General features: G+C 43.5%; 1 protein-coding gene and 1 long non-coding RNA gene across 9 annotated transcripts in view; one reads left to right on the top strand and one right to left on the bottom strand.

The window, feature by feature from the left end:
* LOC113967158 lies at positions 1–389 on the bottom strand. Its single transcript, XR_003534106.1, has 2 exons — positions 288–389; positions 1–177 (listed from the first exon to the last, which is right to left on the bottom strand). It is a non-coding gene; the product is annotated as an uncharacterized LOC113967158 (long non-coding RNA).
* The window catches only part of SFXN1 (sideroflexin 1), a 25,885-nt gene continuing 10,963 nt past the window's right edge, over positions 356–15,277 (top strand). Inside the window, exons 1-7 of one of the 8 annotated variants that reach the window (XM_027682521.1) lie at positions 388–445; positions 1,281–1,384; positions 2,711–2,789; positions 7,740–7,816; positions 11,831–12,005; positions 12,649–12,819; positions 15,152–15,250. In XM_027682521.1, the coding sequence (XP_027538322.1) occupies positions 11,842–12,005; positions 12,649–12,819; positions 15,152–15,250 (434 nt within the window). In that variant the 5' untranslated portion in view covers positions 388–445; positions 1,281–1,384; positions 2,711–2,789; positions 7,740–7,816; positions 11,831–11,841. The other 7 variants (XM_027682517.1, XM_027682516.1, XM_027682518.1 and 4 more) reach the window with 7 other exon arrangements.

The following is a 15,277-nucleotide window of genomic DNA, read 5'->3' on the forward strand; positions in this document are numbered from 1 at the left end:
TACCCACAGACAACTAATTTATTTCTGTGCACGACATCCAGCTGTTTCCATTTTCTGAAGAAGGTATCTTTCCTGCTCAGTCATTGCAACGTTTTTAGCAACAAGTGTTATGGCCAGATACCATTAAAGATCTATTCAGTGTTGGATCTGTCAGTGGTCGTGGAGACTGGGATGTGCCTGACAAGATTAAAAAGAATTAAAGACACCAGCAGGGAAGTACACAAATTGTGCACAAATTTTGTTGTGCAAGAAAAATGCAGTGCAAGGGTATCAGTGCTAGTTTTTACTCTTTCATGATGGACTCTCATGGGTTGGATTGGCACAGTCTGAGCCATGCTGAGCTGGGTGGGGACCTGTCAGGTTGGTACTGGTCGGTACTGGTCAGTACTGGTCAGTACTGGTCGGGTCGGGTCCTGTCGAGTCAGTATTTATCGGGTCGGTACTGGTAGGTCCTGGTCAGGTCGGCACTGGTTGGGTCGGGTCGGTACTGATCGGGTCTGGTCGGCACCCAAAGGAGCGGTGCCGTCCCGCAAAGGGCACTCCCCACGTCCGTGGCAGCTGCAGAACAAGGCGCCCACCCCCATGATCCTGCCCGGGCTGACCCCCTGCCCTCCCAGTGGCTGTGGCCGTGCCCCCGCCGATCCCAGAGGTGCCTGTTCCCATCCCTGTGCTCACACTGTGCCCGCGCCAGCCCCAGGGACAGTGTCACCTGTCGTGACATGTTGAGTTACAGACCATGGGCATGAGGCAGAAGGTTGCACAGTACGGATGTGGACTTCAGGAAGTGAAAGAGGAAAACAGAAGGGTTGAAATTCCTGAGTGTTCCTACTGTCACAGCAGCCCAGCCACCCCTGGGAGTAACAGAAAGAAGGAAAGTTACAGCGGTGAGGGCACCATTTGTCCCAGTGCCGATTTCCTCTTCCACAGCTGCATCCAGAACATCAGTTCTGGGTACCAACAGCTTTGAATTGCTTAAATAGAGATGAAGACACATCCTGCCCTGAAAAACATGGACAAAATAACAGAACCATGATGTACAGATTAGAGTGTTGCTGCTTTGAGCCTGGGAACAGACTGAGTCCAAGAGAAAAGCAACAGTGACGCTTTTACAGGAGCACTGCTGCCTTCCCAGTGCCCATATCAGACCAGGGTTATGGGTTGGGAGCCCAGCTAAGGAAGGGATGTACTGCTTGAGTGTGAGCAAGCCCAGCAAGGGGGTGACAGTGACACGTGGATACTCCTTATGTGGCTGCTAATGCATTTTTTATCTCCTCCTTTAGGGGAGAGTAACAAGGCCTCTCGTACTTGAGCAACCTTCAAAGCAGCCTCCTGAGCTGTCGGTGCTGTCCTCATACAAAGCAGTTTATTGTCATCTCATCGCCAGGTTTGGGGTCTTTAGTGTGGCTTGGGTTTCTAATAATAAACCTGTAACAACAATCCCAATCCAGTGCAGCCTGGAAGAGACCGAGGTCAGACCTCACCGGGGTCTGCAGCTTCCTCACGAGGGGCAGCAGAGGGGCAGCTGTGACCAGGGACAGGACCTGAGGAACAGGCGGAGCTGTGCCAGGGGAAGTTTAGGCTGGATGTTAGGAAAAGGTTCTTCTCCCAGAAGGTGGTCGGGCTCCCCAGGGAAGCCTGATACAGCTCAAAGAGCGTTTGGACAACGCTCTCAGGCACATGGTGGGATTGCTGGGGGTGTCCTGTGCAGAGCCAAGAGTGGGACTCTGACGATCCCTGTCGGTCCCTTCCAGCTCAGGAGATTCTATGGAATAATTAATGTAATTAACTGTGAGAGAACTGTGAGGCACTGCGGGCAGCTCCGGTGGCCCAGGGGAGCTGACGGGCGGGCGGAGGGCTCAGACTGCCCCGGACGCTGCTCGCACGCCGCGGCCCTGCCGGGCCCTGCCCCGCCGGGGCGGAACGAGGCGGAGCCGGGCGGCCCCGCCACCTCCCCCGGGCCCTCGCCCGCGCTGCCGAGCGAGGCTCTTCCGGGCAGCGGGGCCAGGGCGGCGCGGGGCCGGCGGCCGCGGTGAGTACCGGGGCCGGGGATGGGCCGCGGGCGGAGGAGCCACTGCCGATGTCACCCCCACTGCTGTACCGCCGGCTGGGCGGGGACACAGTCCCCCGTGTCGCCTCAGCCCTCTCCACAGGACACCAGCCCCGCGTGTCGCCCCATCCCCTCCACAGGGGACCAGCCCCATCGGTCTCCTCTGTCACCCCTGCGGAGGCCCTGATCTGTTTGTCACCCCTGTCCCCTCCACAGGGGTCCAGCCCCATGTGTCATTCTGTTCACTCTGTCGGGGTCTCTGCTCTGTACGTCACCCCGTCCCCTCGACAGGCACCCAGCCCTATCTGCCACCTCAGTCCCCTCCATAGGGGACCAGCCCCCCATGCCACCCCCTGGTCCCTCTGCAAGGGCCCAGCCCCATCTGTCACCTCTGTTACCTCTGCAGAGGCCCTGATCTATTTGTCACCGTGTCCCCTCCACAGGGATCCAGCCCCATGTGTTATCCCATCCCTTCCGCAGGGTCCCAGCCCCATGTGTTACCCTGTCCTTGTGGAAGCAGGGCTGGACACTGGCAGTGCCACACAGCTGGCACTGTGGGGCTGCCTCCTCCCTGCACACATTGCAGCTCCCTGCTTCCCCACCTGCTCCCAAAATCTCCCCCTGACCACTCGCTGTCGCCTGAGCATGGACTCTGTGTCACAGGGATTGCGTGACAGCTGCACAGATCCCAGGCCTGCAGGATCGTCCTTTCCAGGGCAGGAATACACCGAATAACTTCAAGGTCAGATACCTGATAGCCAGAGATAGGGATTTTAATTATGAGTATTGATATTTTTATTTTTTTTAATTATAAACTATTTATTGTTATTATAATGGGAAGGGGGGGTGAAGGCTGGCTTTGTATCACTGTGCAATTAAAAAATCACCCGTATGGATCCTGTTAGAAAAAGATACATGAAATAGTGAGAAAGTACAGAAGAGGGCCATGAACATGCCTGGGTAGAGCCAAACCTCCTGCAGTTTACCTGTGAGGGTGTTAGAAACTAAGGAGCAGAAACAAGCTTGCAGCGATCAGGACTGAAATAAGAGCTTGCACTAACCTTGTTTAGCAAAGAAGGTTTATTTTTCTGAATGTGGAGATGAGGTGGACACGTGTCATGTCTCTGTGATCTACCTCATGTTTGATGGGGATGGGAAAAGAAGTGGCAGATTGAAAGCTGACACTGCTGAGTTGGCTGCAGGAGCCTCTAACATCTGGAGTGGCTTTAGTGCAGAATGACGAAATCTCTGGTCCAGTTACACGCCAAAGATGGCTCCTGTTTTGAGGAGAGAGCCCCAGCAGCAGGCTCGATCCGTTTCACCCAGGCTGCTGCTTTTGTTGCTAGGCTACAAGTGGGATGTACATTTATAAGCAAAAGAAGAAAAAAAAAAAACAAGTGTCTTGTAGCGTTGCCATGATTTGCCTTCTCCAGCGTTTCATTTAGGATTGCAATAGGAAAAATTGTAGTGCAGACAAAGATCTTTTTTTTCCCCTGGTGATTTAAGTAGGTATTTGGTGGTAGAAGCTGCTTTGGGGAATGAAAACTTGGCAAGTGGCTTTGTTAACATTTGGTGTAAGAACATTGCATCATACTTGTCCCAGTCATCAGCTGTGCTGCTTATTTTGAACTGTGGCAGCAAACTAGTGCAAATAGAGGAATACCGAATACCATTGCTTACCAACCCTGGTAAGTCTGATATGTGCTCTTTTGCCACCACACAAAAATGCTTTTTTTCCCCAGAAGTTCTTCTCATTTGAACTAATTAACTGCCCTGACTGACATCCCTGGACAAGGCCTTGTGTTCTTTTCTTTGTCAGAGCAATTAAACTCTGGGTAGTAGCTGGGTTTGCCTTTCTGCTGTTGCTTTGCCAATGTGTTGTAGTTTTAAAGTAGAACAAATCACTTTTTACTAATGGGAGGGTGGTTAATCTCCTGTCTTTTCTCCTAAGCCAACACAGCAGCCATTTGGGTGGGCATTGAGGAAAACTGGGCATTGGAAAAGAAAAATCTGAATTTGTTCAGACAAAGGAGCCCCAAAAAAGAACATTGTGTTATTTGAGGAATAAAGAGGCCTAACAAGACCTCTGACTATTTCTCTATGAAAGCAGCATGCAAAAGCAGGGAAATGTTTCAAAAGAACTCAACTGTGCAAAAACAAACAATTTGGTGCAAGGGACACTTTGCTAATAAACATGTTGAAGGAAGAAGAGCTGTTCTTCTCCCCATTTTATAGCAGCAAGTACTTTTCTCAACCTCAGGGGTTTCCAGCCTACATCTCATTTTGCAGAGCAGAGCACGGATAGCTGGACATCAGGCTGTTAAGGCACTGCTTTGAAAAATAGAGATTTAGGGGCCTAAGTGTGTCAAATCTATTTTTTCTCTCTCCCAGTGAGTCTGCCCATAAAATGTCAGCAGCATATGACTCTAACTTTTGAACTATTCCTATTATAAAGACTCCTAAAGAGGTCTGTTAAGAAAGAGGTAATGCTGTTACCTTCTATTTTTACTGGATTTTCGGGAAAAAGCCTAATTCTAATTTTTTTAAAAAGAAATTCTTAGTTGCCTCTGGGAGATTTTGTGAATCATGATCTGATCTGAGCACCTTTGCATCGCCTGAACTTAGGGATCTGAGTCCTGGTAAAGGACACCACACAAGTTATACCTTTCTTTCACTATTTGTGTTGGCTCACTTGCCCTCCTATGTGCAGACTGGTTAGAATTCTCTTTTAAGCTGGAATACCCAGCACATTCCATGTTTTGTAACTGAGAATTGCGGGTTGTAGTTTGGGAGTTTGTGAGATGTCACAATATGCATTATCGCAATTATATCTGCACTACTTTTGGATGTAGAATTCTCTTCAGACTTCTCTCTGGGTTCACAGTTACATCACCATGAAATTTCTTTTTCTGTCACCCTACTCCCAGTTTTAGTTTAGATACTGGAAAGAACTGACAAAGTTTCTTACTTATGGAGTGCATTTTTTCAAGGCTGGGGTTAAAATACAAGGTGTCAGCGACATAAGTAAATATAAATGTTTCCAAGCAGGGTAGCAAAGCTGCTTTTCATCATTTATGCGCTGCTGCATGAGTTCAAGTTGCCCAGAATTTCCAAGACCATGTGCCCATCTGGATTTTTCAGTCATGCAATACAGTTTATAGATGGTATAAATAAATGATCAAATGTCTGAGTTGTTCAAAATTGTCTGGTATGTTACTGTCTGAAATATATTAAATAGTAATTGCTACTCTCTTAGCTGTTGCTTTGGTTTGAAAAGTGGTTGCATGACCTTCAATGGGATGTTTAAAACATGAACTTTGAAAAGGAACTGCAGAGAGTTGAACTCCTGACAACTCCTGAATCTGCGTTTTGTATAATTGGTGCAACTGCTGTTGTTAACCTTTAAACAAGGTTTAAAGTTTTCTGCTGTTGCTGGTTCTGTGGCAAATCTAAACTTAGCCTTTGTACCAAAACTGTTCATCAGACTTTGTGCTGGTTTTGTATGTAATTATTATATTAGTAGAGGCCGCTCTCCGTTATTCTTAAGCCCTTTCCCCCCTCCAGTTAATATTACTATTAACCATTAGACAACAAACTGGCAGATGATTCTATCTGATCAGAGAGGGCAAGAAATTTGGGTATTCTTGGTACTGGGACTTCCAGCTCAGTTCATTGTCACTTTCTGATTGAAAGTACAAGATGAAAAAGATAGTAAAAGCATTAATGATTTAAAATAAAGATTTCTGTATAAGAAGTTGAGAGTTTCTGTTCAGATAAACAAAGACCTTAGTCATCAGTGAGTTCTAATGTGCTTTTTATTAAGTTTTTATTTTCTGATTACTAGAGCTGGGAGAGCATTGGGCGAAGGTGAGGAGGCAGCAGGGAGATCTGGAGAGAGAGCAGTAGAGAAATCTGCTGTAAAGCACTTGGGAAGTGCAGTTTTGCACAGTGGTGTCCTCTCTGGGATCTGCCATCTGTATCCCCACATCTCATTGCCTCTGGTCTGCAGAACCGTGTGCTGAGAAGGTGCCAAGCTTGGCTAGTTCTTTCACTTGACAGTCACAGAATCACAAGATGGTTTGGGTTGGAAGGGACCTTAAAGATCATCTCATCTCACCTCCTGCCATGGGCAGGGACACCTTCCACCAGACCAGGTTGCTCCAAGCCCTGTCCAACCTGGTCTTGAACACTTCCTGGGATGGGGCAGCCACAGCTTCTCTGGGCAACCTGTGCCAAGGTCTCACCACCCTCAAAGTAAAGACTTTTTTCCTCAATATCCAATCTAACCTTTACTCTGTTGGTTTGAAGCCATTCCTCCTTGTCCTGTCACTCCAGGCTCTTGTAAATAGTCTCTCTCTACCTTTCTTGTAGGCTCCTTTCGGGTACTGGAAGGCCACAATTTGGACATCCCTAAGCATCTCTTCTCCAGGCTGAACAATCCCAATTCTCCCAGCCTTTCCTCGTAGGAGGAAAACACAGTCACGTGTTTATGGAAAAATTTATGAACTCGCAATCAGTTATGGTTCTGAAAACATGCCTTGGTACGCAGGGAAAGGTGCAGTGTGAAATAGGGGTAATCAAACCTCCGTGTCAGTGCTGGGGACACACACAGTGCCAAAAACCATTCCTGGTCATGGGAATGCCGTCCCCCGCATTGTTAACTCGCTGGAGCGCAGCGGGGAGCGGTTTTGCCCAGGACAGCTGATGCTCACCCAGACAATCCGGCAGCACGAGGGAGGATTTAGCTGCCGTTCTCCATGGGCAGTTTGGATACAGCTGCCCTGGTTTGGAAACTGAAAGGGTTTAGTGATGTGACTGTGCCAGAGAGCATAGTCCTTTCTTTATTGCTCATTTAATTTACTGGTGGGGACCGTCACCAGCTGCAAGGTTTGCAGGTACCAGAGCTTCTATTAAATACCCTTCTAATTGATCTGTTGTTTAAAATAGTGAAAATATGTCTAATTTCCTTCCTTACTGCATGTTTTTCATGATAGATGTTAATTGTTTGACTGTGTTACAACGCTGTCTTTTATCCTTTCCATTACTGCTGATCCTCCTGTGGGAACACGACCTCAAAGTGATATTTCACTATGGGTTATTACAGTAACTGATTTGTTTGTAAAATTCAGGTTGTGTCCCAAATCCTCTGTTAATGGCATTGTTTGTGGAGGACAGTTGTTTTGGTATCAGCTTGGGCAATTTTGCTGTACCTTTCCACCTTAACATTTCAGGTGCTGTTTATTCAAATGTTTGTCCTCTTTCAGGGTCATCTCCCCTCTGTTGGTACTTAATGAATAGCAGCAGGTGGGAACAATAAATTCAGGTGTTTATACATAAGCTCCTTAATTAATTAATTAATAATGGTCAGGTAGTTATTGAGGTTTGCCTTCCTTAGTTGACTGTAACAAAGCAAACAGTTTTATCTCTGTTGTAAAGGAATTGTGGTTTTGCTTTCCAGTTCCTTTTCAAACTTTCTATTTATCTCAGGGTTTGGATGGATTTATTTAAATTTGATTTAACCAAAAAGTCCTTTATTTTTTCTTTACACAATTAAATTATGGATAATGAGAACTTAAATCTTGGGCATACTTAATACAGGTGGAAAATTATGTCACTGAAGGTAGTGGAGTTACACCCTTGAGAAAGCATTGTAGTCAAAATAATAATTAAATCTTAAGTTGTTTTATTACAGTGCTTTTGTTATTATTTGAATGGCCTGTGCAAAAAGCAGCACCCCTCTGAAATTGTATCTGAAAATTAAGGTGGCAGGTAGGTAAAATAGTGTTGCAGCAACTTATATTGAGGGTGTTGTACCTATTTCTTGGAGTTTTACAGTCTCACTGTTTAAATAGAAAAAATTTTTAAAAAGCCATATAGTTCATAATGATGACTGTTTGGCTGTTAGATAATATATTGATGAAACCATTTTTATGCATAGTCACCATTTTTACTTTATAGTTGGACATTTTGTTTTATAAGAGGATCCCTTTGAAGTACATCAGCATTTTATTACCTTATGTTTTTGCTTTATGGGATTTATTTCCCTTTTCAGCATTTACTAATTGGGTCTGATTGGTCATGAGTAGCATCATACAGTCTCTTTTAAACAAGACCTGGAGCTTTTATTCTAAAAACATTTTGCTGGAAAACTTAAAAGTTTTCAAGACAGAAATTCCCTTGTTCTCTTAGGCACTGTTGTAACAGGTCTATGACTCAGAGTCCCAAGACTGGCAAACACAGCCACCCTTTTCACTTCACTGCAAGTTTTATGTGGTTCCAAATGATAATATTCTGGTATCTGAGCTCTTTTACACTGCCTTGTACGTGTGACACCAGCTCCTTCTCTGTGGGCATTGATGGTCTGTCTGGTTCATTTTAAAGTTCTTTAGGACAGCAATGTTCCTGCTTACCTACTAAAAGGGCAAATCAGTTATATCAGTCACATCACTGAGAAAAGAAAATGGGTTTGGGCACTTAAATAGCTTTCACCTAAAATTTTAACCCCCTTTTACATGAGATCTAACCTTTTTCAGGGTAGACAGCTGTCCTGCCCACACATCCTATGCAGGATTGGAGGCTATATACTGTCCTTTGTCTTTATTAAGATTGGTAATAGTAAAGTCAACGTTTTCTGTTGCCACTTTTCTAAACCCGCACAGTGAGTTCAAGCATGAACTTTTGTTATAGCACATGTATTAATGGATGTTGTCCATTTTCCTGGTAGGTTGCTTTTTGCTGCTGCAGCACTAACACTTCTTGGGTAGATTTACAAGGAGAAAGAAAGACCAAAGCATGTGCTGACATGCTCCTGCTAGCTTAGTCTGGCTAGTCTGGGTAACAGCAAGCAGAAAGGCATGGAAATAGGAATTTTACCTTGTGCTGGCAACCAGAGTGGTTGTGTATTGTCTTTGAGTTGCTTTTATTTTGCTGGAGTATGTTACAGCCACCCTGGTTACTCTCTTACCCCCTACTGCTTAGATCTTGCTCTCTCTTCTGCCATCATACCTGCAGATACACAAGGGCTGAGAGTTTTTCCAGTTTACAGTAAGTTAGACCTCTCTTGCACCTCAATCTCTTGACTCCGGCACGTCAAAATGTTTAAATTAGCTATGCTCTATGTTCCTTGTTTGTTGTTTTCCCTGCAGATTTAAGGCTAGGCCTCAAGATTTGTAAACCTTACTCCTCCTGCACTGCAGACCTTGAACTTGAGCACAGCAGTGACCCAGGGTGGTCACTGGTTAGTCTGTTGGAGGATCATGGGAGTGCAGACCTTCCATGCTCCCTGACCTTCTGCTGTGCCTCTTCAACATCCTAACCCAGGAGACTGAGCTGACCTCGCTTTGCTTTCACACAATCACAGGATGGGTCAGGTTGGAAGGGACCACAGTGGGTCATCTGGTCCCACCTCCCTGCTCAAGCAGGATCATCCCAGAGCATATGGCACAGGATTGCATCCAGACAGCTCTGGAATATCTGCAGTGGAAGAGACTCCACACCTTCTCTGGGCAATCTGTTCCAGTGCTTGGTCACTGCACAATAAAGAAGCTCTTCCTCATGTTCAGGTGGAACTTCCTGGGCATCAGTTCCTGCCCGTTCCTCTTGTCCCATTGCTGGGCACCTCCGAGCAGAGCCTGGTCCATCCTCTGACCCCTCCCTGCAGACACTGACAGACATTGTTAAGGTCCCCTCTCAGTGTCTCCTCTCGAGGCTGAGCAGCCCCAGCTCCCTCAGCCTTTCCTTGTAAGAAGATGATCCAGTCCCTTAATCATCTTTGTAGCTTCCACTGGAGCTCCATGTCTCTGTTGTCCTAAGGAGCCCAGAACTAGACACAGTACTCCAGATGTGGCCTCACTAGTGCTGAGCAGAGGGGCAGGATCCCCTCCCTGACCTGCTGGCAATGCTCTTCCTAATGCACCTCAGGATCCCATTGGCCTTCTTGGCCTCCAGGACCCCAAGTTCTCCACAGAACTGCTCTGCAGCAGGTCAGACCCAGCCTATACAGGTGCTTTTTTTTGGCTGAATTAGTTTCCTGCCAAAGTACTAAGTTCTGTCAGCACACTTGAGTCAAAGAGCATCAGAACTGACGTGGAGTAGGTCAAGTGGGGAGGGGATAAAAACAAGGTGTGAAAGTGTTGTATTCTATTTTCTGTAGATCCACCTTGAACCATCTGCAATGAAGGAAGATCTTTGCTGTTTAGATTTCTTATTACTAAATTACTTGGTGGACAGAAGTATCAGAAGGTTATAAAAACAATTCACAGACCACCCAGTAGTGTATATGCTAATCAGACTGAAAAGAAAGAACTAATCAGAGTGAAAAGAAAGAAAAGAGCTTTTTTTTAAGGACTGCTTTATTCAGCATTCATTAGGCAGCTTTAAACAGATTATCATAAGCTATCCTAAGCAGATTTTAATATTTTCTTAATGAAACAGATAATTTAATTATAAAAATATTTTTACACTTGGACTTTCCTACAAATGACATACCAATAGGGAAGCATTCATAGAACAAGTTACCAGCCCTAGTGTCTAGATTTTTATCTCTTTTTTTGGTGGAAGAGAATTTTTGAAGTGCACTTGCCTTCATAGGGCTTTGCAAAACCAGCAGTTCCCCCTTTAGACCAGAAGATGGACTGTTGTTTCACAATATGTAACTGTTCGTGGGAGGGAATTTTTAATTATAAAGTAGTAAGAAAGGGAAAAGAAACCTGAGGAGCATCTCCTGTTCAGATACTCTGCATGAGAATTTTATTCTCGGAATCTGCCCTGAGTCGTCTCTCATTTCCATGATCTGTGTTCATCTGTGATGTGCATGGTGAGAAATGTATCACATGAAAATAATCCTACTAATAAAAGGTCCTGTGCAATAATGAACTTAACAGTGAGGGAAATGTGAGTAGAAGAAGGGGACAAAGATTAGTTTCCCCTCCTGTACCACATTTACTGGCCTTCTGGAATTATAGAATCACAGAATGGTTTGGCTTGGAAGGGACTTTAAAGATCATCTCAGACAACTTCATGGTGTTCTTTGAGTTAAGATGAAAATACACTTCAGTGGCAGCTTATGCCATATATATTAGTTGTCCTCATAATAATGATGTTTTTCTTATTAAAATGGATAAAATGCTATGTGATATCATGTGTATTTATACAGATCCAATTTCCTTCAGCCATTGAACAAGCATTATTTGGAGGATGTTCTTTTTTTAACTGGCTACTGAATATGTTGCAGAAATTTCTCTTAAGACAGTTAAAATTTGTATAGCTTGTGCTATGGAGGAACTGTCCTCCTTTCATAAGATGTTGAAGTAAACTTAGCCATCCTGAAGTATTTTTTAATTTTCTGGGCTTTATGCCCCATAAATGCAAAACTACATTAGCTCAGTGTCCATCCTTGTAGTTCTTTAACCATCTTTGAAGTATCATTAGGAGATCTGGTCCTGTGTTCATAATGGGGCAGATTGTTGTATTATATAATCTCTGTGTTGTTAAAACATGGATTTAGAGAAATAACATTTATTAAAAGAACTTGGTGGGTTTGTGTTCCTAATTCTGTTTTGTTTTGCTATGCCAGAGAAGTTAACTGGATTTTGTTAAATATTTCTTCTGTTACTGCACTTCAGGCATCTCTTGAAATATTTGATTTCTTCTTCCCTTCAATACAGTATTTTCAACAAATTTTCAGGGGTTTTTTACTCTAAACATAACCACTTCTTGCAGGTTACAGATACATTAGGAAATAAGTAGAATTCTGAATTGCACATTTTTCTGTTTTCTTCACAGAGTTTTAGAAGATGTCAGCAGACATACCATTAAATATTAATATCAAGGAGCCCCGATGGGATCAAAGCACATTTTCTGGACGAGCCAATCACTTCTTTACTGTAACAGACCCCCGGAATATTTTGTTGTCTGATGCCAAACTGGAAAATGCAAGGAAAATTGTGCATGATTACAGGTATGGCATTGACTGCTTCTACTGCTGACCCAAAAAACGTCCATGTCAATGATAAGTACATGGTGATGTATTTAAAAGGAAATATTTAAAACACTGCTTTCATTGCACCATTCTTTTTTCTTACTTCAGAGCTTGAAACCCTTTTTTTAAAAAACAAATTTGCAAATGGATGGGGAAGAGTTGTGTCAACTGAGAACTCCTGTTAAGGGTTCTGAAATACAGAGGCGTCTAATTCTGAAAATAGTTTATATGACAGCAGAGCTTAAAACTTCCTCTTGTGTGTTGCATTGTTTGGAGCAAGTGGTCTCTTAAATACTCACCAAGTGAATTTTTAAAGTTTCATACTAATGGCTCCAGAGATTTTAGCTCTCAAATCTAGTACAGGTTTGAGTAAATACAAATTTGGTGCTGAATATATTGAATATATAAGCCAACATAACCACTGCTGGGAGCTTTGATTCTTTTTATTTCGCCAGTCCATTTAAAAGCCAAAGAAGATCTACAAGCTGACTGTGAGGCTTGATTAACTTAGAGTGAACATCCCAAAATCCTCTGATGCCACACTTCTCACAGGAGGTTGCAGCATTTTATAACAGTTGTGCTTTTTGCTGTTGTGTTATTTTGGTTTTTAACTTGTCCCAAGACTAGGTATTGTAGCACCTGGCTTGACAGAAGATGAGCTGTGGAGAGCAAAATACATCTATGACTCAGCCTTTCACCCAGACACTGGTGAAAAGATGGTCTTGATTGGCCGAATGTCTGCTCAGGTCCCCATGAACATGACCATCACAGGTTGTATGATGACCTTTTATAGGTAAGTGATGGCAATATAACACATGAAATATTTGCCTACGAATTAGATAAGTGAAAGTCAATGTTATTGTTAAAAGTTTTATAATAACTGTTTTTAAATGTAAATTTTTGCTTCCTTTTCTCTTCTCTCTTCACATTCCCTCACACTGATTAACGGTTCCCTCTAGAAGTAGTTGTGAAATAAGCCCTTAGCATCCTTCACCATCCCACTTTTCCTCAAACTGGGAAATGTTCCAAAATCCCATCTGTGTAGGAGAGTTGTGAGGAGGACAAAGAGGAGGAGATACCTGGGAATGTCTAACCTTGTTGGTCTGGCATGCAGGATGTTCTGTCTGCCACGTGAGTACTCAGTATGCTTCGGTCCATCGGTCATCGAGTTCCTCCAGCTCCCCTTTGATCCCTACATTTCCTCAGAGGTTCTGGAATCCAGTGAAGTCCACAGCAGGAGCCAGTGTGATCTTTTGGCAGCCTCTATGTTAGAAATATTTTTTGGCACAATGCTTGGTCAGCAGGAACTACTCAGAGAAAATAGCAATGGTGTTTTGAATGCTGAGATTGTACAAACTCGACACACACCCCAGACAGGCTCAGCTCTTTTGAACACCTGTGTGTTGTAAAAAACAGTCAGTAATATGAATCAAACCCTCAGTGCAGCTGCCCATTCCCAAGCACTGCTCCTGTTAACTGCTTATTCTCTTACACGTTCTGTTATTCTTATAACACATAGAGCAGCTCTGTATCTTTTCTTTGCATTATCGCTCAGATTCACAACTAGGTGATTTATTGGCCTGCAAGGTTCCTTTGGGCCAAATCCTCAGCATTGCAAACAGGATTGTTTAGAAGTCCTTGGATGATGCAGTGTATCCTCTCTGTCACTGTACATCACATGCTCTGGTTACTGCTGGCCACTGGAAGAAGCAAAATCCCTGTTATACCTGTGAGGGCTCTTCTATGTGTGGTAAGACAGTGTGAGTCACACCTAAACCTTAGAGCAGGCCTAACATCCTCTATACACCAGTAGCAAGGAAAAAGGAAAAGATGACTCAGGAAAAGAGTTGCACATGCACAGGAAGAAAGGAGGAAGAACAGCAGCAGTGATGGAAAAAGTCCAGCTGGTTTATCACTGTTACTTTGGCATCTCAGATACTGGAAACCAGAGGGAATAATGATACATTCCCAAATCTCCTGAATCTTTCATTTTTTTTGCAATTTAAAGAAATAACATACCTTCCCAATTCAGAATGTCATGACAGACACACATCATCTGCTCTAGCATCTCTTCTTTGCTTCGCCCTCAGTTACAGAATAATTGGTACAACTGTTGCTGCTTCTTTAGCCCTCAGTTTCCATATCAGCCCTCTGATGAAAATCACATTCCTGTTGCAGCTGCTGCCTGTGTTATTAAATAATTTCATTAAATATTAGCTTTAGAGTCCTATGAAATGTTATTTTAATGATTAAGAAATAGTTTTCAGTAGCAACTGTTACTTTTAGTGGCCTGGTTCCCCCAAAGGAAATTTTGGTGGAGCAGAATCTTCAGTGATGTCTCCACTGTGGGCAGAGATTGTGGTCTGAGTGCACAAACACATAATTTTCCCATGGTATACTCTCCTTGTAAAATGATTATATCTGCAGGGACCACATCAGCCTGTTAAATGGAAACTCTGCAACTGGTACAGCACATATTTTTTTCACTGCCTCCTACCTGTGCTCACTAATTGGCACCTTTTTGTCATGCTGTGTTGAACCAGACTAATTTGTGTTCTGTATCTCTACTTAAACATGCAGATATTTTAATGAAAATAATTTTTCATTTTGGATTTGCGTCTTTTAATCTGGTTGTACCTGGGACTGAATGTTTGTCACAGGGGTTTATTAAAACAATGGCATTGTATTAGCTTTTTGAAGACTGAAGGGATAAACCCTGGCTCCTAAAATCCACCTCTCAGTCACTTATGGAGCTTCCAAAGAGAACTAGCAGACTGTAGAGGAATAATAACCCTGGAAAAGCATTCTGGAAATTAGAGCATTTCCTGTTTCTCTGGGTGTTTTTTATAGAGAGGTTTGCTATAATGCTTTTGTTATTACAACAAACCTTTGTCCCAGGTGAACCTTGCTAGTTAATTTCAATGTTTTTAAATTCTTCTCCCAGAAGAACTCTTGGTAATAAGACGTATCTCATTGACTGTATTGATTCATTTAAATAAACAAGAACCTCTGCATGGTTACTGCTTGCAGTGGCTTTTCTTGATTTGCCATCATTTTTCTGTGCTATTGATTCAACTGTGGTTTTAATAATAATAATAATAATGACAATTGTTTCTCTTTTCAAGAACGACACCAGCAGTGCTTTTCTGGCAGTGGATCAACCAGTCCTTCAATGCTGTAGTAAATTACACCAACAGGAGCGGGGATGCCCCAATCACTGTCAGGTCAGACACTGAACCATAATTCTGAAC

Source organism: Neopelma chrysocephalum, unplaced genomic scaffold, assembly GCF_003984885.1.
Source record: "Neopelma chrysocephalum unplaced genomic scaffold, ASM398488v2 Primary Assembly neopelma1_63, whole genome shotgun sequence".
Lineage (NCBI taxonomy): Eukaryota > Metazoa > Chordata > Aves > Passeriformes > Pipridae > Neopelma > Neopelma chrysocephalum.